Source organism: Sorex fumeus, unplaced genomic scaffold (genome assembly GCF_029834395.1).
Source record: "Sorex fumeus unplaced genomic scaffold, SorFum_2.1 ptg000014l, whole genome shotgun sequence".
Classification (NCBI taxonomy): domain Eukaryota; kingdom Metazoa; phylum Chordata; class Mammalia; order Eulipotyphla; family Soricidae; genus Sorex; species Sorex fumeus.
In genome coordinates this window covers 9,310,048-9,333,454 of record NW_026606071.1, presented here as the reverse complement: position 1 = coordinate 9,333,454, position 23,407 = coordinate 9,310,048, and the positions used below count along the sequence as shown (strand labels likewise).

Sequence of the window (23,407 nt, the reverse complement as noted above, 5' to 3'; positions counted from 1 at the left end):
CAAGTAGGGCTGATTCTTTTTTCTTTTAGCCCAGCAGAAAAAAGATCTATGTAATTGCGGTGTCAAAATGTCAAAAGACTGAGATAGGTTGAAAAAAAAGAAGAAAAGAAAAGAAAACACAAAAAATCCTAGAGGCATGCATGCAGTCCTCAGCCTTACAAATTCTTGGCTCACATAAAATACTTATGACATGCTGTAATTAGCTAGTTACTCTTCTCAGAATGAATAATAATGCAATTATTTGCCAAAAGCAGTGAAGAAAGGATAGTTTCTGTTTTTAAAAATGTCCCCCTTTTATTCTGTAGAAAGAAAAACTGTGGATTAATTTACATAAACTCTAAAGAAAAGTGACCTACAATTTCACTGTTAAACTGTATGAAAATTCTGTCACCTTCTCATCAGAGCCTTATGGTTTGAAATGGTTTGATATAGCAATAAAAGTGCAAGTCACTGACATGTTCAAAGTATATTGGTTCTTTAAACTGCACCCAAGTACCATAAAATTTAAGTAGTATCCTGACTGGTGAAAACATTTCCTTTTCACAATTGGACTTTGATGCCATTTCCTTTGTCTGAGCAGACACAAATAAAAGGAGGAAGGTGAACCCTAGTTGTTCAAGGAACTTCTCCTTCCTAACATATTTTATGTGCCAAGTAGCAGAAAGTAGGTAAGAGTTTATATAAACATACCATAGGTTCTTTCTATGTATTAGTATCTGGTACAACAATTCTTCTGTAACTCCTCCAGCCCCATATTGCCATTCTCTTGAATTCACTCAACTAATATTTATTGAAGATGTGCTACGATATGCTGAATTAGATCCCAGAAGTTCAAATATAAAAAAATAAGTTGCCCTTGAGAGTGCTGCAGAAAAATAAATCTGTAAAATAGGAAGTTGTCACATTAACAATGAAGTCAAAGTTACAAGTCTACTCTCTTCACACTCATACACAAATGAGTTCTTATAAAAACACACACAAAAACAACCATTTGCTTCATGAATGTGAAGTCTAGTAAATTCCAAAATATTTAATTTAAAGCAGAGAACTGAAAACTCTTTTGTTGCTAAAATTTTCCAATTTTGTCATTTGAATAGAATTATTAGAATGTATGTCAGTACATATGACTGTATGTTTGTATGTGTTTGTGCAAAATCAAATTTATTAGAGTTTTGTAAGAACAATATTATTAATAATAATCAATGCCTTAAGTAGTTAGATTTATTTAGTACTTGTTATACTAGTTACTCATTCTAGCACCAAGTCTCAGAATTTTCTACTACATTAATAGTCACAATATTATTTAGTATCCCTATGATACAAAGAGTTTGCATTGCTTCTTTAGGAAGACAAAAAAACACTGTGGTTTTAGTTCATAAAATTATAATAAGTACTTCAAGAAAAGACATAGCCTTGTGTTCAAGTTGTCAAATAATATGCCTTTAATTAATTATTATCCAGAATTTGTGTCTGTCTTATATGCTCTTGTACTGAATAATTTGAACAATGCAGCCTCTTGGTGTTAGACTGCCTATGTTTGAAATGTTTGAAATTAGGCTCTTCCCTCTTCAAGTTAGATAACTTCTTCCATCCTCAACTATTTTTTGTTTTTATCCGTGAGATGGATATTGTAATAGTAACAACATCATCAGGATAAAAGATGAAAGGAGTAAAAGCATACCTAGCATACATACAGCACTGGAACAGATATGGCATCATGTAAGCTACTATTATTTACTTTCATTATCCTCAGATTCAACTGAATGTTCATTTGGTCTCAGCAAGGACATTTAATATTTTCTAAGAAAAGTATTTAACCACCTTATGTAGCTTTTATAATAGTATAGTAATAATTTATAAGAATGATCTTTCCTAAGAACATAAAAACATGTTATTATATTTAATCTACTGAATATATGATTTATTGAAAAAATAGTTCATATAAGTTATAAGTGTGCCAGAAAACAGTCGGTCAAGTTTGCCACTGTCAACAAAGGTCAAGTAGGATTTAGCATTTCAGAACTTGCTCTTGGAATTGTATAGTTTTCTAACTAATGATGAAAATTTCAGACTTGCTCCTGGAAATGTATCATTTTCTAACTAATGATGGTGAAAAACAGACACAAAAATTGAAGTACACAATGATCAAATAATCAGAGTTCAGTGGGTCTTACATAAACATAGAAATGGTAGGGCTTTGATATAAGCCAGCAACATTTCCGTTTCCCCAGACTACATAGTTATAGACCATTTTAGTAAATCTTTGATGCTTTTTAAGATTTTTAACTCTTTTTCTTTTTTATTAAAACACCATGATTTATTAAGAGTTGTTTCAGGCATGCAGTGTTCCAACACAAATCCCACCACCGATGTCTCCTTCCCTTACCAATGTCCCCAGGTTTGTGGTCATCCCCAGTCTGCCCCTTGGCAGGGATGTAACAAATTAAATTCATTTTAATTGCTAAAAAAAACTTAAAAAGCAAATGAAATTATCAGAAAATAAATCAATGAAAGTCAATTTTAGTGATTAATTGCTATATGATTTAATCTATGTAAATAAATAAATTAAAATTGTATGCTACAGTATAGTATACTCCTAGTCTAATTTACCTAACAAAGCTTTCAACTCTCACATCTACAACATATTGCACCAAATTTAATTTTGAACTTGGATCTTATTAAGGTAATTATCACATCTTCCTTCTCAAAATGAAACTCCCAACCCCTCGTATCAGTCATATAACAAATTTATTTCATATTAAGTTTTTCAAAAGAAACCTAAAAAGTATGACCAGTAGAACTATTAAAAAATAAATTAATAAATGTAAATTTGTGATGATGAATTGCTATACATTGTTGATCTTTTAATCTAGTAGAGGACAACCATATGTACCGTTAGTGAGCGCCATACTCTATGCCACATAATAAGAAGTTTCTTCTATTCTTTAAAGGAATTTTTCACAACTGATTTCAAGACTGAATTCCCCTAAGCTGTTGACTGTCCATTAAATCCTATATAGTTTTATCAAGTCTGAATGATAACCTAACTGGATAGAGTATTCTTGGTGAGATGTTCCTTTCATTGAGCTTTTGTACTATGTCCTTCCATATTCTTCTGGCTTACAGAGTCTCATTTGATAGATCTGCTATATATCTGATGGGCTTTTATATACATTTAAGTTCTTTGTTGATCTGGCTGCTGTCAATATTCTGTATCTATCTTTGTATTTTGTAATTCTAGTATAATGTATCTTGAGTTTTCCTAATTGGGTCCATTTTCACTGGAATCCATTAGATCTCTTGGATCTCGATGCCTCAACACAGGCAAGTTCATGTTGATGATTTATTTAACTATTCATCACATTTACTTTTCTATTCTCCAGGGACTTCCATGATTCTTATATGGTTCCTCTTGAACTCACCCCATACTTATCTGGTGTGTTTTTTCATTTCTTTTCAGGATTTTTCTTTTCAATTTTGGCTCTTTCCTATAAGTTTCCTCCTTCTCATCTTGGAGCTCTGCAATATTTTGTTCAACTTCTATAATTCTGCTATTCAAAGCTCCTGTTGACTTTATATCACCTAACATGCTCTTCATTTCAGTCATTTCTGAATGTACATTTTTTTTCATTTTCACACTCCACACTTTCTTGTGCTTTGCTGAGTTCCTGTGCTATAATTTCTTTGAGTTCACTAAACATCCTCATCATAGTGTCACTAAAGACACTGTCTAAGAATTTATTGGTATTGCTAAAGTTTTTGCCAATACTGTTTTAGCTCATTTAACTTGATGAGTTTCTATGTGTTTCCCCCTTTAGTTTTCTGGTATTCTTGCTATGCTGTGAGCTGAGTTTTTTTGTAGTTACCCCACTGAAAAGTACTGAGGAATTAAGCTAGGGGTTGTTCTGAGGGATTGTTGCTCTCTGACTTCTTTTCCCATCCTCACAGAATGACAGGAAGAATAACTGTGAGTAGCATATTATTTATTGTGTAGATCTGTCTTGCAGCCACACAGCCACCATGCACTTCAGTACCTGTGTGTACACCTGTGGGCACACTGCAGAGATGAAGGCTGCTGGGACCCATCTGGGAGGAAGGGGTCTGCCTTCAGCTCAAGCTCTGCCTTTTATTCAGAATAAGCCCAGTGGTACCAGTTAGAGATAAGCCACACCTGGAATGGTGGAGCAGCAAGCAGAAAGTTTGGAAGGAGCTGTGGTGTGGACCATATATGGCGTAGGTTAAGTGTGGAGACTGCTGGGACTCACCCAGACGGACAGGTTCTGACTCCCACTAGTGCTCTTCTCCCAGTTGGAACCAACTCAGTGATATTTGCTGGAGGCAAACCTCAACTGGGGTGGTGGAGCAGCAAACATCTGAAAAATTTAAATACCAAAAAACAACCTGCATTTTTCCATAGTCTTCTAGTTTGCAGTGATTGCTAAAATTCATAAGCAAAACTGTTTATTATACTCATGCATTTATTTAACACATGCCAGTTCATAAGAGTAGGAAGGAAGTAGGAGGCATAATGATGATATTATATTAGATAACCATATAAGTATAATCCATGCTTTCATGAAGTTTATATCCCAGCAAACTATAACTTACTTTCACCTCAAGAATCTAGATCCTCCTTTTTATTATTATCACTATAATATATGTTCATCCTTTTGTGATGAGAATATAAATTAATGTTTGGGGTCAGAGAGATGTAAGAGGAGTAAGGTCCTTGCCATGTGCATGGTTGACCTGAATGATCCCCAGCACTGCAGGTGGTACCCTAGCCCTGCCAAGAATGATCCCTGGTCACACAACCAAGAATAAGAATTGGGCACAGTCAGGTATAGCACAAAAATAGTAAAAAAGAGAAAGAATAGAAATGCCAAATTTCTATATTTGTTAAACCCATTCACTAAAGTCTTCATTGACTGACAAAAGTCAGAAATTTGCAACAAAGGAAAATAAATCTTAGAAGGATGTCCTGAGTGAGAAATACTCAAGAAGTAAAAGCTAGCAATTCATATGATATTAGATCAAATTAGTAAAACTGAAAAACAACAGCTAATAGGAAAAGGATGATCTTGTAAACTATTCTGAATTCACTAGTTTGAATTAGTGCTAAATTCAGTGAAAATTTTTATTGAACCTTTAAATCTGGGCCATTCAACTAATCCAGTTTGTATTTTTCCATATCTATTATCATCCCACCATTATTTGTTATGTAATTACTGTTTATTGGTCCATCAAACAGAGAGCTTGTCATCATTTTTTAATTGAATTACAGTAAGATATACAGTTACAAAATTGTTCCTGATTGGATTTTAGTCATATAATGTTTCAACACCCATCTTTTCACCAGTGCACATTTCCCACCACCAATGTTGCCAGTTTCCCTGCAACCTGGCCCCTCTTTCTCTCTCTGCCTCAATCCTACCATTTTATGATGACACAATATAGAATTCTGAACTTCCAGTCTGGTTTGTTTTGTTTTTGCTTTTGTGACAATCATGCATGCATCCGAAATCTCTTGGGACTTAATTTAGAGAGTATAAATCCTTGAAGTTTTACATAATTTACCCTTTGGATAGATACGAGAAATCTCTATTTTTCAAATGTTAATAGATAATTTAGTATCTTTTAAGGAGATAATCCTGGAGTCTAAAACAACAGCTAAATCTAAACTGGCTTAAAGGTAAATAAAACCTACTTCAAAATGCAAACTGCTTTTCCTCCTTAATACAATGGTTAATAAGAGAAAGACTGATCTACAATGTCATTTCTCCAAGTCCACCATGGAAAGATCAAAAGCTCTTCAGACATCTCTGTAGCTCCTGGTTTCAGATATTTCAGATGCCAAGAATCAGCCCAGTTTGCAATGCCATAATCCCTGTGGCTGTCATCATATGGCATATCACAACCCAGATAGGAAAACCACACTTCAGTGACTTAAGCATTTTAAGCTGGTTACCATCTGCCCTCATTATTGGTTCCTAAATAGGTGAAAGTAAAAATAACCATGCATTCCTACAGCAGTTATGTTACCAAAATAAAAGACTGAATAATAAAAAAAAGACACATTAGCACATTTTCTGTAGCATTTTCTTTTCTTTCCATGTTTGAAATTGAATCCAGGGCCACTCACAAACGAGACAGATACATTGTCTCTGAGTTATGTGCCCAGCATCTAGGTAATTCTGTTACAGAGGTCTAAGGACAACATTCTGAGAAGCACTGGATAGTTATAAACCTTCTCTTATTCAGTCAACAAATTGATCAAACAGTAATTCTGAATTTGGTGCCAGACTGATTGCTTACAAATTTATAATGTTAGGCTCTTCCTCTGGCTTCCCTGGGGCCCAGAAACCTACTTATAAATCGCATATTTAAAAGGTCTCCCCGGGGATTCTAATACACAGTCTGTGCTGAGAGAAAAGGGTTGTATTTTACTTTATAACACATCCATAGGTGGTCTTTGTTCCGCAATTTACTAGCTCCCTGATCTTATGCAATATCATTGGTTTATAAAATACTGTTGTGAAGATCAAATAAAGCAATGAATGTTAAGAACCCAGCATGGATCAAACTGGTTTCCATTGTTATCATTATATGATATGTTCAAATCCAGGTAAAATATATAGAAATAAAATGTGTGGTTCACCGCTTAGAAAGGTATATACTTATAAAATTAATATAAGCAAAAATTTTATATGTCAGTTTATATTCTGACAATGACATTTTCACACATATAAAACAGTGCAGAATACTTAGTAGGTTGTAAAACACAAAGAATTATAAGATTGTGAGGAAAATTATATATAATGAGCTTTGTTACCTAATACTTAATTTTTCAGGAATCCTAGTTTTCTCATGGATTCACTAATTTCCGGTATGTGCTATAGAAAAATATGATAACTGATAATCTATTTTTATTTAATATTTAAAACTAGATGTATAAAAATGATGGTATATATCTGGGAAAGAAGTACATGATACAAGTTTCAAATCAAAAAGGAAAACCCTAAAATTCAATGCAAACTGTTACTTCTACGAGTATAGATATTGTGAGAGAACCACGCCTTCATTTGATTCTCGTTGGGCTCTTCATGCCCCCAAAATGTTGAGGACCAATGAAAATTCTTGTTTAACATTTTCTATGTACAATCTCCAAAATGTGAAAGCTTAACTTCTGATTGCATTTCAAATAATCTCCTTGTTTATTCTAAATGTCCTCTGACTCATTTTCTTCAAGATTTCACCATTCAAGTATCCTGAGAAAAATTAATAACACAAAAAGATTTCACTTAAGAAGAATTGTAAGGCTACCTCAGCTTATTCAAATTCTGCAGGCATCAGCACACAAGTTTATGTGCATGTTTTCTAAAGTTCTAGTAACAGAGATTAACTGATGAGTATTCTCTGAGCTTTCCTTTTTAACTTTTTATCCATTGCTCAGTTTTTTTGAATTGTTTTTCATCAGTTCTGTGTTTCCTTTCATCTCTGGTAGAAAGTGAAGGAACTTTCCTGGAAGGATACAATTCAGTTTTGCCAACTTGCCTTTTTGCCAACTTAGCAATTCTTCTACTTTGTGTTTTATTTATAATGTGGTAACACTACTATTGATGTTACATATTTTTATTTCTCTCTTCCTTCAGGTGTGTGTGCAACATTGACTGCTCTCAAACCAACTTCAATCCCCTCTGTGCTTCTGATGGGAAATCTTATGATAATGCATGTCAAATCAAAGAAGCATCATGTCAGAAACAGGAGAAAATTGAAGTCATGTCTTTGGGTCGATGCGAAGGTAATGTTTATAGAAAAATTCATTTCAAGAAATGTTTTTAGTCTTTGTTTAGAAATGAAAAGTGAAGATAATTAATTCCTTATTAGGAAGCTATTTTATTTTCAAATGATAATTCTGAAGTATAGTAGATAGTAAAGTCTATTGTAGCATTTGTTGTGATCACAGAGGTTTTGGTAATAGCAAATATCTTATTTTATATAATGCAATTATATCTTCACAATGCTACAAACACTGAGACCAATATATATATAAAATGATAAACATTATCCTTGGAGAAAAAATTTGAAATAATATATCATACATAATAATTTAAATATTTCTTAAATAACTTTGAGTATAAAAGCAAACCAAAGTTATCTAATGTTTTATGTATTGGTTCAATAGAAATTTTTAAGCATATATTTAACTACAGTGGATACCACAATTCTCTATTTGGTTTTCCATTCAAAAATGAGTTTTGGGTTTTTAACTTATCATTTTACCCAACTTATCTTGGCTATAACTGAAAATCCTTGCCCCAAACTTTTGAAAACTAGTATTTTATTACTTTTTTCCAAGCAGAAAATGATGTTGTTAATTTTAAACAACATTATTTATTGAGAGTTAGTGATGACCAATGAATAAACATTATTTATTGGGAGTTGGTGATGACATGTTTTTTTCATTTAAACTGAAACTACCATTTGATTATTATGCATTTGTGATGAGATTGCTGTCTTTTTGAAAATATTATTTAGAACTGTCATTGTCACTATCCTCCCATTCTTCATTGATTTGCTCAAGTGGGCCCAGTAACGTCTCTATTTTGAGACTTGTTACTGTGTTTGGCATATTGAATACGTCATGGGTAGCTTGCCAGCTTTCACCGTGCAGGCAAGATACTCTTGGTAGCTTGCGGGGCTCTCCGAGAGGGGCGAAAAAATTGAACCCAGCTCAGCTGGGCTTTTTAATTTCAATAAAGATATTGTTGGAGTGATAGACAATATAAGGTGGATACAATGCATTTTGACAATGCTTACCAATCATTATTGTTAATTTTTTTAATGTAGATAACACAACTACAACTACTAAATCTGAAGATGGGCATTATGCAAGAACAGATTATGCAGGTACATACTATTTTCTATTTAAAATAATAAAGTCTCTATAAGAGAGTTCAGAAGAACCATTGCTTATTATTGGTCAATCCTAAATCAAATGTTATAATGCTTCTTATATGTGATGGTTGGCTTAGTTGAAACTTTCAATTGACAAGAGAAAATTTCTACTGAGGCAAACAAGTTACTTTCCTTTTAGCCAGAGTTTCAGCAATTGTCAAAAATGTCAGAAAGATATAATTAACTTGTTTTGACAGTGCAAATAGTACAAATGACAAAACATTTATCAGATTAATGGGCATCAATGAAAATTAATGCAATTTTTGAAAGTGTATTGTAATAAATGCAAATGTTCTTGTTTTAATTTTTATAAAAGTCAACAATAGAAAGTTTGCTAGTCTAAAAACAATCTAGAAAGAAAGGGCAGCTATAAATAGTATGACAGGCAGTTTAGATGCTTCACTAAAAAAAGGTATTTATAATTTATTTTGAAAAATAATCACATTCTCTATTTAGAAAATAAAATATAACAGAAACTAAAGTATAATTATGAACATACAAATTTATAAACATACTATGTAAAGTGTGGATCATATTTTAAAATTATAAAACATTTTAATAATAAATATACCTAACTAATATAAACTCCCTGTCAGAAATAATTCATCGAAATGTAAATGGAATTTAAGAACTGATTTAATTTTGTAGTTTAGGATAAAAATACAATTATTTATTGAGAGTTAGTGATGACCTATTTTTTCTTTTTAAACTTAAACTACCATTTGGTTATTATGCATTTGTGATGAGATTGCTATCTAATTTCAATCATGAAGCATTGCTTCTGACCTTTTAAAATATGAACTGCCATACTTTCTAAGTACTTTCTTTAACTATATGTGTGACATCATCCTTGTATATTAGTGAAATTTTTAAAAAATCAGAGGCTCCACTTATAGCTTAGTTCTCTCATAGGTTAGAAATAATATAAAATTCTCTATCTTTTTTTCCCATTTTTATTTCAATGGCTTTGTTTTTGTTTGTTTTTTGTTTTAAGATTACAGATCGCTCAAGGGTTACGCACAAGGGCCTCCTGCATACGAAGCTTGCACTCAGTCTATTAATGGTTCTATCAGGTCCCTATCCAAAGGTTTTCAACATGTAAATAAAACTGTCATGTGATGGAAGCCAAGTGATGTTCTTTTACATCACATGTCCAATGGTCAATAAGTTTGGAATAGTGCACATAAACAAATGAATCATTCACTTAGAATTCCTCACAGAAGTTCTCTGTGTGCTCTAAACTCCCAAGAGATCACATCTTTGTTTCATCACTTGATGGTGGAATAGTTTTAAAATATGTAAAATACACACAAATGTAGACTGTGTAGTATAAATAACATGCACTCTTTCCTCAAACTCAGTGGTAGCAGTCCATGACTAACATTGCACCAGCCCTACTTCCTTTTCCTCACTTTTGATGTAGATGTAAATATAAGATCACGATCGCGACCATCCTGTTGTTCGTCGATTGCCTCAAGCAGGCCCCAGTAACGTCTCCTTTGTCCTAGCCCTAAGATTTTTTAAAAAGTGCCATGTTCAAGGCTCTTTCAGGGTTAGGAGAATGAGACTCATCATTGTTGCTGGTGTTTGGCATATTGGGTACGCCATGGGGAGTTTGCCAGAGTCTGCCGTGTGGGCAGGTTACATTTGGTAGTCTGCCAGTTTGTCCAAAGTAGGAATGAGATGATCAGATGTCGTGCGGTCACAAATGCGGCTGTGTGCTTCCGGGAGCTGGGTTTTATAGTCTCTGAGTCTTGGCCGTTGATGGGATTACACAGCGCCAGGGGGCCTGTTGGTGGATGTGACCCCTGCCTACTGGAATATGGAGGATCTGGGTGGAGGATGCTCAGCTCCGATCCAAGCAAGCTTGGAGATCTCAGCCCCGGGACCCACATGCCTTTGTTCCTCTGCCAGTACCTTCATGAATGTGGAGATTGGTCTCAGCATGGTGGTGACTGGTTCTGGAGGTCTTTGGCTGCCGGATCCCTGGTCGGAACGGGGAGGGAAACTCAACCCGTCCCCGGTGAGGACAGCCAGGCGCTGGGGCAGAAGACTCTGGGCTGTTCTCCCCCAGGAGCTGGGTTTTATAGTCTCTGAGTCTTGGCCGTTGATGGGATTACACAGCTCCAGGGGGCCAGTTGGTGGGTGTGACCCCTGCCTTAATAAAATATAAGATATTGTACCATTTTATTAGTATATAATCAGAGTGCATCTAAAATAGTAGCCCCTTTAAAATAAAATAACAATGACTTCAATATGTAGCTTTTTTTTTAATTTGGAGGGTGGGGCCATACTCAGTTGTCCTCAAGGACTGTTCGTAGCTCTTTGCTCAGAACAGACCCTTGCCTGTGCTCAGGGTATGTGGTGTCAGAGACTTGAACAGGTAGCAACTAACGCAGCTGCATGCAAGGCAACTGTATTACCTCCTTCATTATCGCTCTAGTCCAATATGCAAGCTATTTTGCAGTACTAGTGTTCCAAGAAAAAACTTTGAAACATACTGGTTAGTAGGAAAATAGTTAAAACAATAAAAGAAAATAATAAAACATCAATATTAGAAACTAATAATAATGTATATTTAATTTTAACAACAATTTAATTTCTATGTTTTCATTAAAAACAACTATATCTTAAATGACATTTTAAGTCACTACCTCACATATTTAGTATTGCTTTATTTGGAGATATTATAAGGATTTATTTTCATACAAGAATTGAGTTTGCACAAAAAATAAATAATTCTAAAATGTTAATATTCTATGAGCATCTTCTCTCTTGAACAATCTATCATTAGACTCAAAGGAAAATAAAAATCTCTACCTGAGAAATTTTGGGTTGAACCAATAAATTCTTCAAGTTTATTGATATCAATGACATTATAAATGCATTTATAAAATGGCATCAGTAAATATCACAATATAATTTACTTATAATCAATGTAATTTATATTGCATTCTAACAGTTTGTCCATTTTCAAAGTATTGGAGGAATTAAATTTTTATTCTAAAACATATTTGAGTTTGATTTTAAGGAGATAATCTCTGATCCTCATTGTCAATAAATTAAACTAACATTTTCTCCATAATTTTATCTTTCATTCTATGTGAAAAGGAAAGAGAATTTGTTTTTAATCACATGCTAGTAAAGACAGTGAATGTTGCTCAAAATCTTCTAGTTTGATAACTAATACATACAGTAAATTAAAAGAATATCTTCTGGTAAAAGTTCAGGGCTGGTGTGATAGCACAATGGGTAGGGCGTTTGCCTTGCACGTGACTGACCCAGGTTTGATTCCCAGCATCTTATTTGGTCCCCTGAGCACCGCCAGGAGTGATTCCTGAGTGCATGAGTCAGGAGTACCCCTGTGCATCACCGGGTGTGACCCAAAAAGAAAAAAAAATTTTTAAATACATGTCTGTTAAAATCCTAATTCAATATATGAATAAATTTAGTCTTTTGAAGTTTGCAAATCCTAATTAAAGTAATTTTATGATTTAATGTTTCTTTGGAGTTTAATTGAATTGTTTTCATCTCATTAAAACACTATATAAATATATATATATATATATATCCCTTTAAATGTGATCTAAGTTATACATATTCTTCAACATATCCAAGTTCACAGTAGTATTGTATTTTTCTAAATATAGGGACATAAATTTTGGGAAAAGGAAAAGGAACTAAATGGAGTCTCAGTACATCATTGTCCTCGTAATGTCTAAATTACGTGCTCAAAATTCCTACAAGCAATGAGAACAGGATCTGTCAAGATCTGTGTGACTCATATTCCTCGAAGTATGCTGTGTTCTCACAGCTAATTTAATGTCATAGCACTTCCCTTGTTAGACAAACATCCATGGACTCTCCCACTAAGGAAGTACTGATATCAACATGAAATCGTTTTCCTCTTAAATGTCTTTGTTTGGTTTAAGGGGTGGCCTCCCAAATAGTGCTCAGGGGGCCCAGAGACCAATTCCAGCAATACACAGCCAACCAGGTCAAATATTTCAGAGTTTGGGTCTGAAGATAATGGAGCTGTTCGGACTTTGCAAACCTTTGAGCCACCTCAGTCACCCAATGGTGCTACAAGCCCTTATATGTCCTAAATACTATAGTCAAAACCCCTTAAAAACATCCTTTTGTTCCCCCTGCCCATCAAAAACTATTAAGAAAAGAATACACATCTGTGATTATGAAAATAGAAATACACATTTTTAAAAAGTCTATATTTTTAAAAAATGCTGTGTCATTGTTAATATTCCAATGAAATAGGCTTGATTAAAGATCAGTGATGGACTGTTGCACAATAAATAAATGAAAGCGAAAGAAGTCTTGTCTCCAGTGAAGCTATTGTGTAGCAGTTAAACATCACAAACATCACAAACTTGCATTGAGCTGTGAGTTCTATGCTTATCAGCATGAACTGCAGTAGTGGTACAGTTCTTAGTGGTACTAAGAAACCCACAAATGTGCCAGCTTCCCTCTGCCAGAGTGACTTTACACTTGAGTCTGACTTGAATTCATTCTTTCTTATAATGAGACCCAAGGTGTTAGCTGGTGTGGAATCAAGAGCTTTGGAGTTCTTTGTCATAAGACAATGACAGCTACCCTGTCTGATAACTAAACAACAGTTATTCTCCTTCATCAGTCTAAGATTTTTAGGCTTAGATTTATCTTTCCCTTCACTTACAGAAAGATCTAGAAAATACTATTTTATAAAGCTTCAAACTGAGGGCTTTCAGGGATTTCCACTCCATATTTTGAGATGCTAGTATTAAATTTCTCTTCTGCAAGTTTTAAAATAGCATATGTTTTATACCATATGAAATTTACATTTTTTAAGTATGTAAACCCTCTTGTCTTATAATAAAAAAATGAAGCTCAATTATTTTTGTTTTCTTTGTCTGTTATATGTGTTTTTAATTGTGTTGCTTTTTGTCCAAATATTTTATCATGTTCAGAAAATGTGGCTACATACTTTCCCATTATAAATCTACTTAATTTTCCAAGTTTTAGATACCAAAAAAAATTGTTGAAGATATTTTGTCTTTTGTCACCTAAAAACTAAAATACATATTCTTTTATGGCATTCTTGAAAATTTACAAAAGCATTTGCAGTGGTTTATAATTAAAATGTATTCAGCAAGATCATTTAAAAGAAACTGAAAACAAAAGGAGAACTTTTAAGGAAAATAATATATCAATGACATAGACTAATACAATGTCATGTTTAACCTTAAGCATCCTTATAAAATTGAGAGATTGTGATTGACCTATTCATTCAACAAGTATTTGCAGTGTCCTTGCTATATGAACTCAACTGCCCTGGGCTTTTCAAAGGTGAACAAATCAAACTAGATCTCTGCTAAAGGAACGAAACACAGATTTTTCTCTGTGTGATAAAAATAATCAGTACAGAAACCAAAGACAAAATGTCTTCAGTGCTAAACTCTAAAGGAAACATTTAGCACAGACCATTTTTTATAATGCATTGCGGGAAAGCAAAATGGATAAAACCTTCAGAGTAATTTTTAGGAAATATTACTTCAAGAGTGTTTTTTATAAAATATGCTAAAGCTCTTCTTATGGCTACGAATTTTTTAAATTAATTTTGATGCCATTGTAGAACATCACATTGAAATATGTATAACACAATTCTAGTATTCCTGTGACAAAGTAATGAGTTATAGTTATCCATATTTCTAAGTCGGAAAATAAACAAATAACACTAGTAGGAGATGTGGCTTAAAGGGAAAGCATCTTTAGCTCATTTTCTTCCTCTGTCTGCAGGTACAGTAGGAATTGGCTAACCAAAAACTTAAATAAAATGCTAGGTTTTTGTATATATTATACTATTACATATTATATATCATACATTTTATATACATAGAGAGAGAGAATAAATGTTCTTTGTTTTTATTTGTTGGTAATAAGAAGAGAAAACTGATTTATTTTCAGCCAAGTTCTCCCTGGCCTCTACACAAGGATGCTTGGAGTCCATGTGTCACCCTTCCATTGTGGCTGTTTCCCATTTTTTGTATCATTTGAGAAAATTAATCTTTTCCTTTTTTCTGTTGGAAAGATCAGTTTATTCTGCAGTTGACCAGAATGACAGATCCCTTCTTAAGTGTTTATTCTATGGTAAACCTTTAAAATATTCTCTACATAATTCTAGTTATGAATTTTTTAAGAAGTGTCCCTCTCTCCATGTATTTTAATGATTTATTTTTAACAATAAAATCAATGTTATTGCTTTATATATGCAGTATTACTGCTCCATGACCACCACCAGACTGCCTGGGTCCCTCCATCCTTCTCCCTGATCCCTTCTCCCACCAGCACCCTTAGTTCTATTGACTGTAGAGAAAATTAAACTTTAAGAAAATATTTTTTAAACCCCCTTACTTATCATTAAGCAAAATTTTAGATATTGAGCTTATGCCTCAATTGCTGGAAAAAGAAGCCAGAATGCACTTTACAGAAAATCCTCTTCACTTTATTTTTTTTTGTCCCATCACGCCCATTTTTTCCCCCATACTTTAAGAAAAATGTCTTCTTGAAATGGGATCTAGGTATCTAAGTGAATTGTCATAATAACTGGTTTTCTGTGAAGCTACTAAAATTTATAAAGACTCTTCACATATATTGTCTCCTTGGGCCTTGACAACAGAAATGTTAGGGAGAAATGATATGCGTTTGACAGGTGAGAAATGGAGATCCAGGGAGATTAAGCAGAAAGAGTGTGTGGTAGAGCTAAGGTTAAATCATGCCTGCTAATTCCAGATTCCCAAAAAGTGTGAATAATAACGGTTTCAAGGAGAAGAACCACTCTCTTCCTAATTTTATAGTGCTTTAGGACTCACTCTATACTCTAAAGTTTAACCCCTTTAATCCCAGAACAAATAATGTTTCACAGTGATACATTCATGTTCCAAAATGTTACTTTTCTCTTTGAACTTATGTCTGTATTTTATAAGCATTCTGTAAGTTTGTGTTATATTTGATTTTTAAATTTTCCTGTTCTTTTTCCCATTTTTCTATGGAGATAAGAGAAACCAGGGAGAATAGTGTTTTCTACTTACTAATCCTGCATTAATAGAAAATGTTTGTATGATCCTCTGGTTTACAGAGATCCATTCATATTGCATTATTTTTCTCTAATGCCAATTCAATAAAAGAGAGTTACAAATACCAAAGGAAATAAAACGGGTACTCAAGAAGTAGTTGACCCAGAAAAGGACACAGTATTTTAACATATTGCTTGATTTATCTATTATTTTTCTTGACAGATCTTCCACTACACATAGATGGACAATAAATAGCAAGTTGTTACATATATTTATAGCATGAATTAATCCAGTCATGTAGTAAAAATCTGCATTTAAAATGAAAGCTTTTCCATTTGCTCATGAACACAAGGATCACTTCACTGGCAAACAGGTTATGTCTAGACCAATAATTTGATCTGTAGGAAATAAAAAAGTAGCAGCAAATACAGGCATCAGCTTGTAGCACAAATATTAGTATCAACAGTGAAATAAATAAAAATGTTTGCCCAGGCTATTATAATGTCACCAGACTAGCCTGGAATATTCATACTCAGAAAATGAATTAAGATGTCAAGATTTTCTCAAGATTTTTGAAGAAAACTGTCTCAATTCAAGTATTTTCCCCTCTGGGATTTACATTAGAGTGCTGAAAAATTCATAAAGCTTTCTATGAACTCTAACTCACAATTTTTCCATCGCTCTTGAACTTCTGCGCTTTCATTGTTTTCCCCATAAAATCATGTAGCCAGTCATCTGTAATATTATGTTATGTTCATGTTTATAGATAAACACAGAAATGGTATTTGCAATACAGATGAAGATTTTCTACTGAAAAGTTGCCTTGGGCCTTGTAGACACTGAAAAACTTTGTGTTTATGCCCCAGTTGGTAAATGCATCCTGCATCATTTATGGGCACTTTTTCCTATATTTGAAATGTTCCCTTCTGAAAGAAATTGTCTGCCTTCAAGAGTTACTTACGTATCTGCCTTTCTCTCCCATAAAGAAGTATCATTCGTTTACTGGTTAAGCTCAAGAAATTAGATAAGATTCCATTTAAAAACCAACACATATGTTATTGATTATCTAAACTTCAGCCAATTAGTTGATCTTTCTGACTTTCATTTCTTCTTTTGTTCAATAAAGATAATAAGCCTACTGCCATAGGGTTGACGTTTACATTAAAATTAGCTAGTCAGAAAATAATAAGCCAGCTACTATTGCTTTTATCTAGTTTAATATTCAAAACAGTGGTTTCCATGAAATGTAGCACATAGCATAGGATAAGGTTTATTCAGTTTATTTGATCTAGAGTTTCTGTACATGCATTGTTAGTTTATGACATATGTTACAAAAGTTATATGTTTTTTTCCTACTACCCAAGTCATATAAGAGCCTATTCCAAGAGACATTGACTTTTTAATTCATTTTTTTAAAAAAAGATTTATTGTCACTTAACATTTATAAGTCTTCATCACTATGTCTAATATTCATATGGCCAATATTTGAGATGTCTTTTAGGCAGAATAATTTTCATCTATACTTTCATCTCTGTAAAATAATATTTCACCTGATTGTTATAACAAGAAATTCAAGTTTAAAAAGTACCTAATATTTGACATAATTATAAGATCATAATATCATCTACATTTTTGTTTTGACCTTTAAAATTAGTAATTTATATCACATAAAATATGTGTGAGGTATTTCATTATTTAAAAGAAACCTAAAAAAAGAGTCTACATTCATTATTTAAGGGAAACCTAAAAGGAGGGTGACAATAGTTACAAAACTTACAGAATGGTTTTATATACACATGCACATAGACTGCACTGTACTGCACTGTCCTCCCATTGTTCATCGATTTGCTCAAGTGGGCCCAGTAACGTCTCCATTTTGAGACTTCTTGTTACTGTGTCAATACGTCACTGATTCGCTTGCCAAGCTTTGCTGTGCAGGCAAGATACTCGGGAGCTTGCAGGGTTCTCTGAGAGGGGCAGAGGAATCAAACCCGGCTAGGCCGGGCTGGCTGAGCTCAAGGCAAACGCCCTACTGTTGTGCTATCACTCCAGCCCGGATATATATATATATATATATATATATATATATATATATATACACACACACACACACACACACACATAACACACATATATATCATTGTCACTGTCATCCTGTTGTTCATTGATTGCCTCAAGTAGGCACCAGTAACGTCTCCTTCATCCTAGGCCTGAGATTTTAAAAATTGCCACATTCGAGCTCTTTCAGTGTCAGGAGAATGAGACCTATCATTATTACTGGTTTTTGGCATATTGAATACGCCATGGGGAGTTTGCCAGACTCTGCTGTGTGGGCAGGATACTTTTGGTAGCCCACCAGGTTCTCCAGAGTAAGAACTAGATAATACAATGTCGCAAGGCTGCAAGGCCGCGCACTTCCAGGAGCAGGGTTTCATAGTCTCTAGGCCGTTGATGAAATTACATGGCACGGGGGGGGGGGGGGGGGGGAGGAGGCAGTTGCTGGGTGTAGCACCTACATACTGGAAGATGGGGGATCTGAGTGGAGGAGGCCCCAGTCCTAATCCGAGCAGGCATGGAGATCTACGCCCCGGGTCCACACAACAGGGTTCCTCGGCCGGTTCCTTCATGCGTGAGGCTGGTCTGAACATGTGGAGAGTGGTCTCAAGCATGACTGTGGCTAGATCCGGAGGTCTTCAGTTGCCAGGGCTCTGCTCAGGGTGGTGAGGGAAACTCAACCTACCCCCTCTCTCTCTCTCTCTCTCTCTCTCTCTCTATATATATATATATATATATATATATATATATATATATATATGGAGCCAGAGAGATAGTACAGCCTAATATAGCCTGCCTTTCATGTGATCCTGGATCACTGCTAAACAGAGAGCTAAGAGTGATCCCTGGGCACAGAGCCAGGAGTAAGCCCTGAGCACTGATGGGTATAACTAGGCAAAGAATTATTTTCACTCAGAAAAGTTGATGTTCACACACACACACACACACACACACACACACACACACACACTCAAATGCACACACCAGGTCAACAATAAAGATTTAGCTGGATTTAAGCACTAACAAAAACGGCCTATCAAGAAAAGATAGGTCTATTTCACATAGCAGGAAACAAAGGAAAAGCCACTTTAGCCACTTTAGTACACATCTAAATGTCACTAATGAACATGACTTGATTCTTCACCTTAACTTATGTTTTTATCTCAAGCATATTATTTTTATTCCTGGGAAATGTAACATAAGTAGAGGTATAATGCCTAGAACTGAAAGAAGTTTAAGTATTTCCAAAGTTCAAATAGTTTCAAGATATTGTTTTTCATAAATCTAGTAAATAGAATTCATTAGTTGCAAAATGTCCAGAAAACTCTGAATTTCTTCTTTAATGAGTTTGACATGTCCCAGATTTAAGAATGCAAATTATCGAGAACATTAAAAATTCTATTCTCTTGAGGCTTGAGACTATGTATAAATATAATTAAAAATATTTTTATATATCTTTAAAACTAAAAACTCTTAAGGAAATTACATTCCTAAATACTGTTACTTGTTTTATGGGTCATATCTTGCTTCCCTCTGGTTGTTCATTTGCAAAAATGCTTAGATGTTTAGTTTGAACTCAGTTGTAATTAAGAGAAATTCAGGCATTACGGTGTATGGAAATCACTGAAAAGGCCTGAGGGAAGCAGTGGTCCAATAACCTGGAAATAGTAATGAGAAGCAAAGAGAATAGCATCCTACCACCATCCCTGAATCCTCTGAGAAGAGAAAGTAGAGAATATGGCCTCTTTGTGAAAGACTTAGGGGAATATGTGTTCTCAAGTAAAACTAGTTCTTTCTATAAAAATAAGAGTTAACATTTTTGTAAGGCATTTGAAGACATAAAAATGTTCTAATTATGAAGTACAGACTAGTCAACAGTTGAGGCAAAGAGGTAGGCTTATTCAGGACAGAGAACCAACAAGGGTAGCACATCATGGGTATGATCATTTGGCGGAAGATGGATAGATAGCTGGGACAAGGTGAGAGCTGGAGATTGGTTCGATTCATGATAAAAGTTCTCATATTTATAGACACATAAATCTCCATTTTCAGCACACTAGTATTAAGCTGTTTCTCAGTAGTGATTCCAAATTAATCAATCTGTGTACTAATTTATGATAAGAAGCATTATGAGAAGGACTTTGATTCATTTATTTGGAACAGTGCATCCTCTGAAAATTCCCTGAAGTCCTAATGAATTTGTTTGAATCAGTTCAGCCTGAATAGTGCATATATTCTCTAGGTGTTCAAAGTCTGGAGCTAAGACAGGCTAATACATATGTCTGCAGAAACACTCCCACCCTTGAATCATGAAAAATAATAAATAAGCTTTTGGCCAGAACCTGCTTTCTCAAAGCCAGCACTAACACTATTGATTTATATGAATTTTCTTTGTCTGAGTTTCCATTTCTGTATGGTTATGGTCCATCTTACCTAGACATAGTAAATTAAGTTTCTAGACATAGTAACCTTAATCAGGATAAAGTTGAGGTTGACTTTCCTAAGGCTACGTAGGGCAATTTTGTTGGACTGTCTCTCACAGATAAGTACAAAGATAAGTACAATATCAAAATTATGCATATTGGATTGGTAGGTCCTACTTTAAAAAAAAACAGTGAACTTTGTAAGCAAATGAATTTCAAACCTATATAATGTAATCCAGAGTTTTAACATAGCCAAAAGAGGTTTGATAGCTAACAAAGAAAATTAATGAATCTTAATCTTTGCAATAATTCTTATCATTGAGGCTGGAGAGATAGTACAGCAGGTAGAGCACTTACCTTACATACAGCTCACCCAACTTTGATCCCCAGAATCCCAAGAGTTCCCTGAGCCCAGCAGGAATGATCCCTGAGTGCACAGCCGGAGTAATCTCTGAGCAACACCAAGTGTAGCCCAGTGTGGCACAAATACCAAAAATAAATAAATGAAAGATTTTTACCATTTATGACATCAAGTATCTTTTATGATGGCATTAATATTTAATTTTATAAAGCATGAACAGAACAAGTTTATTTATCGCACACAGAATAAGATGATGAATTCTGCAGAGAATTGTGAAAACATTTTCAATGTTTAATAATTTTATATTGTAAAATATACTACAGACCAATAAAAATGCCACTTTAAATAATTTTTCATGTGTTACAGTATTTAAACTGCATCATACAGTAGTATTTTATTACAGTTTTCATTTAATAACAAGAATAGATATATATTTTACCAACAAAAAAACATCAAATTTAAACAGTAATTCAGGAAATAAAACCTGACAACAAGTTCCATTTGGCCTCTAGAAATTAAGTTTTCTAGGAAAACATGATACTAGTCTATAAAGTGTAAACTAACAAGCAATTAGTATTTCGCTAGGCAGCACACAACCAAATTACCTCTGCCAGTTGATTGTTAATGTGCTGCCACAATTATTCTTCAAACCTCGCACCTTTGGAGTTTTTTTCTTATTTATAGTTCTGTAAATTTAAGAAACCCCAGTATGTTGAATATTCATACTCACTGGAAATAATCTCTGAGAAAACCCCACTACTTCCCTATACTCATAGCCACTCATCTTTCCCTCAGTGGCACATATATTCTTGCTCTCAATTTCTTATTTTTTAATGAAATATGCCTATGGATGCATAAGGTTTAATTATCAGAAAAGTCACATTAACTTATCTAAAAAGAAGTTTTAATAAAAGGGTTGTAGTCATTATGTATATAGATTATTAATAAGGATAGCAGCCATTCAATAAACAGTTTACTCTCTTATTTAAGTTGATTATCAGGAATTTATGATAAGATTCAAGGCTGAGTGTTTTCTGCAATTTAACATGCTTCTTAGCTGTTCACTTGAGTCATGAATTAATTGCGATGTGCTTAGGAAACACAGCTAATAGTATACCAAAAAAACTATTGTCATCTTTGTTATAATCATAATTATCATCATCATCATCATCATCATCATCATCATATTATTATTATTATTATTACTAGGAAAATAATACCACTGGAATTGAATCATTAGTTCATGCCAAAATAATCTAGAAATTATATGTATGTTGTCTATCATTTTGAATTCTCCGCAGGACTGTTAACCAGGGATATGAAGAGTCATATTTTTAATGTCATATGAATTTTAGAGCAAATGATTTACAAAGCATTTTATAGAGCAAAGAACCCAAAAAAAGAATGCAAGAAACTTTTGTCTTCATCTCATCTCTATTCTAAGCTAATCCAATGGAATTTAAATAAGCATTTAGACTCTCATAACCTAGGTTTTCCCATCAGTAAGATTTGAAAAGCAGATTAGATTATAATGATGTCTTTCTCTAACAATAGAGCTCTAATTCAAAACTCATGAATTTGAGAAAAAGTTATTGACCATTATTTTATGACAGTGATTTTCAACAATGGCATATTTTGATAGTCTTAAAATGCTTTCTTTTATCTGGGGAATTGGGATGCTACTGGTATTTAATAGGTAGAGACCAGAAATGATGTTAAACAAATTCTCTTAAATTAACTAACAGATCCTTTGCACAACAAATAATAATTTAGACGAAATAAACAGTAGAGCTGCGGTTTGGAAACATTTAAGATATTAGAAATTGAGAACTAGTTCATCGTATAGGGGCTGTAGAAATTAAGTGGTACTATGAAGTCTGAAACTGAGTTACTAAATCATTGCTCCATTTTAAAATGGAGTAACAATCTCAGACAAGTTCACTTCACTAGTTCAGTCAAAGTTTCTTTTTACCCCATTGCATAAAACACATGCTTGTTTTCTAACAATGACAATTGGCCCATAACTAGAAATGTTCCTTAGGATTCACAAATCATAGGGAATATCTATTTCTATGAAGGTTTATAAAAATGATAAAAGTATATTTATCTAAAAAGAAAGTCTATATTCTTAGCTAATCCTAAATTGTTAAAGAAATTCTCATAGTCATAATTGAATCTTTTTTTAAAAAAATATTTTTTTCCATTTTTAAATAATTTTATTTATTGAATCACTGTGAGAGCAGTTACAAAGCTTTCAGGTTTAAGTCTCGGTCATACAATGAAACACCCATACCTTTACCAGTGCCCATTCTCCACCACCAAAAACCCCAGTATACTCCCATCCTACACCTTCCCCCTACCTGTGGGGCAGATGATTTCCATATTACTCTCTCTCTCTACTTTGATTACATTCAATATTTTGACACCAGACCCACCATTATTATTTGGGATTTTACCCCAACACTCAGATCTGCAGAAAAGGCAACACTAGACAATTTGTTTTCTATCGCTGGTTATGAATAACATATGGTGTTGCATCACTG

The 23,407-nt window shown here is 33.8% G+C and overlaps 1 protein-coding gene across 1 annotated transcript in view; it reads left to right on the top strand.

Moving 5' to 3' along the window:
• The window catches only part of TMEFF2 (transmembrane protein with EGF like and two follistatin like domains 2), a 289,942-nt gene that overhangs the window by 221,115 nt on the left and 45,420 nt on the right, over window positions 1-23,407 (top strand). The window contains exons 6-7 of the mRNA XM_056111636.1: window positions 7,653-7,801; window positions 8,851-8,910. Coding sequence (XP_055967611.1) covers window positions 7,653-7,801; window positions 8,851-8,910 — 209 coding nt within the window. The remainder of the gene's footprint in view (window positions 1-7,652; window positions 7,802-8,850; window positions 8,911-23,407) is intronic.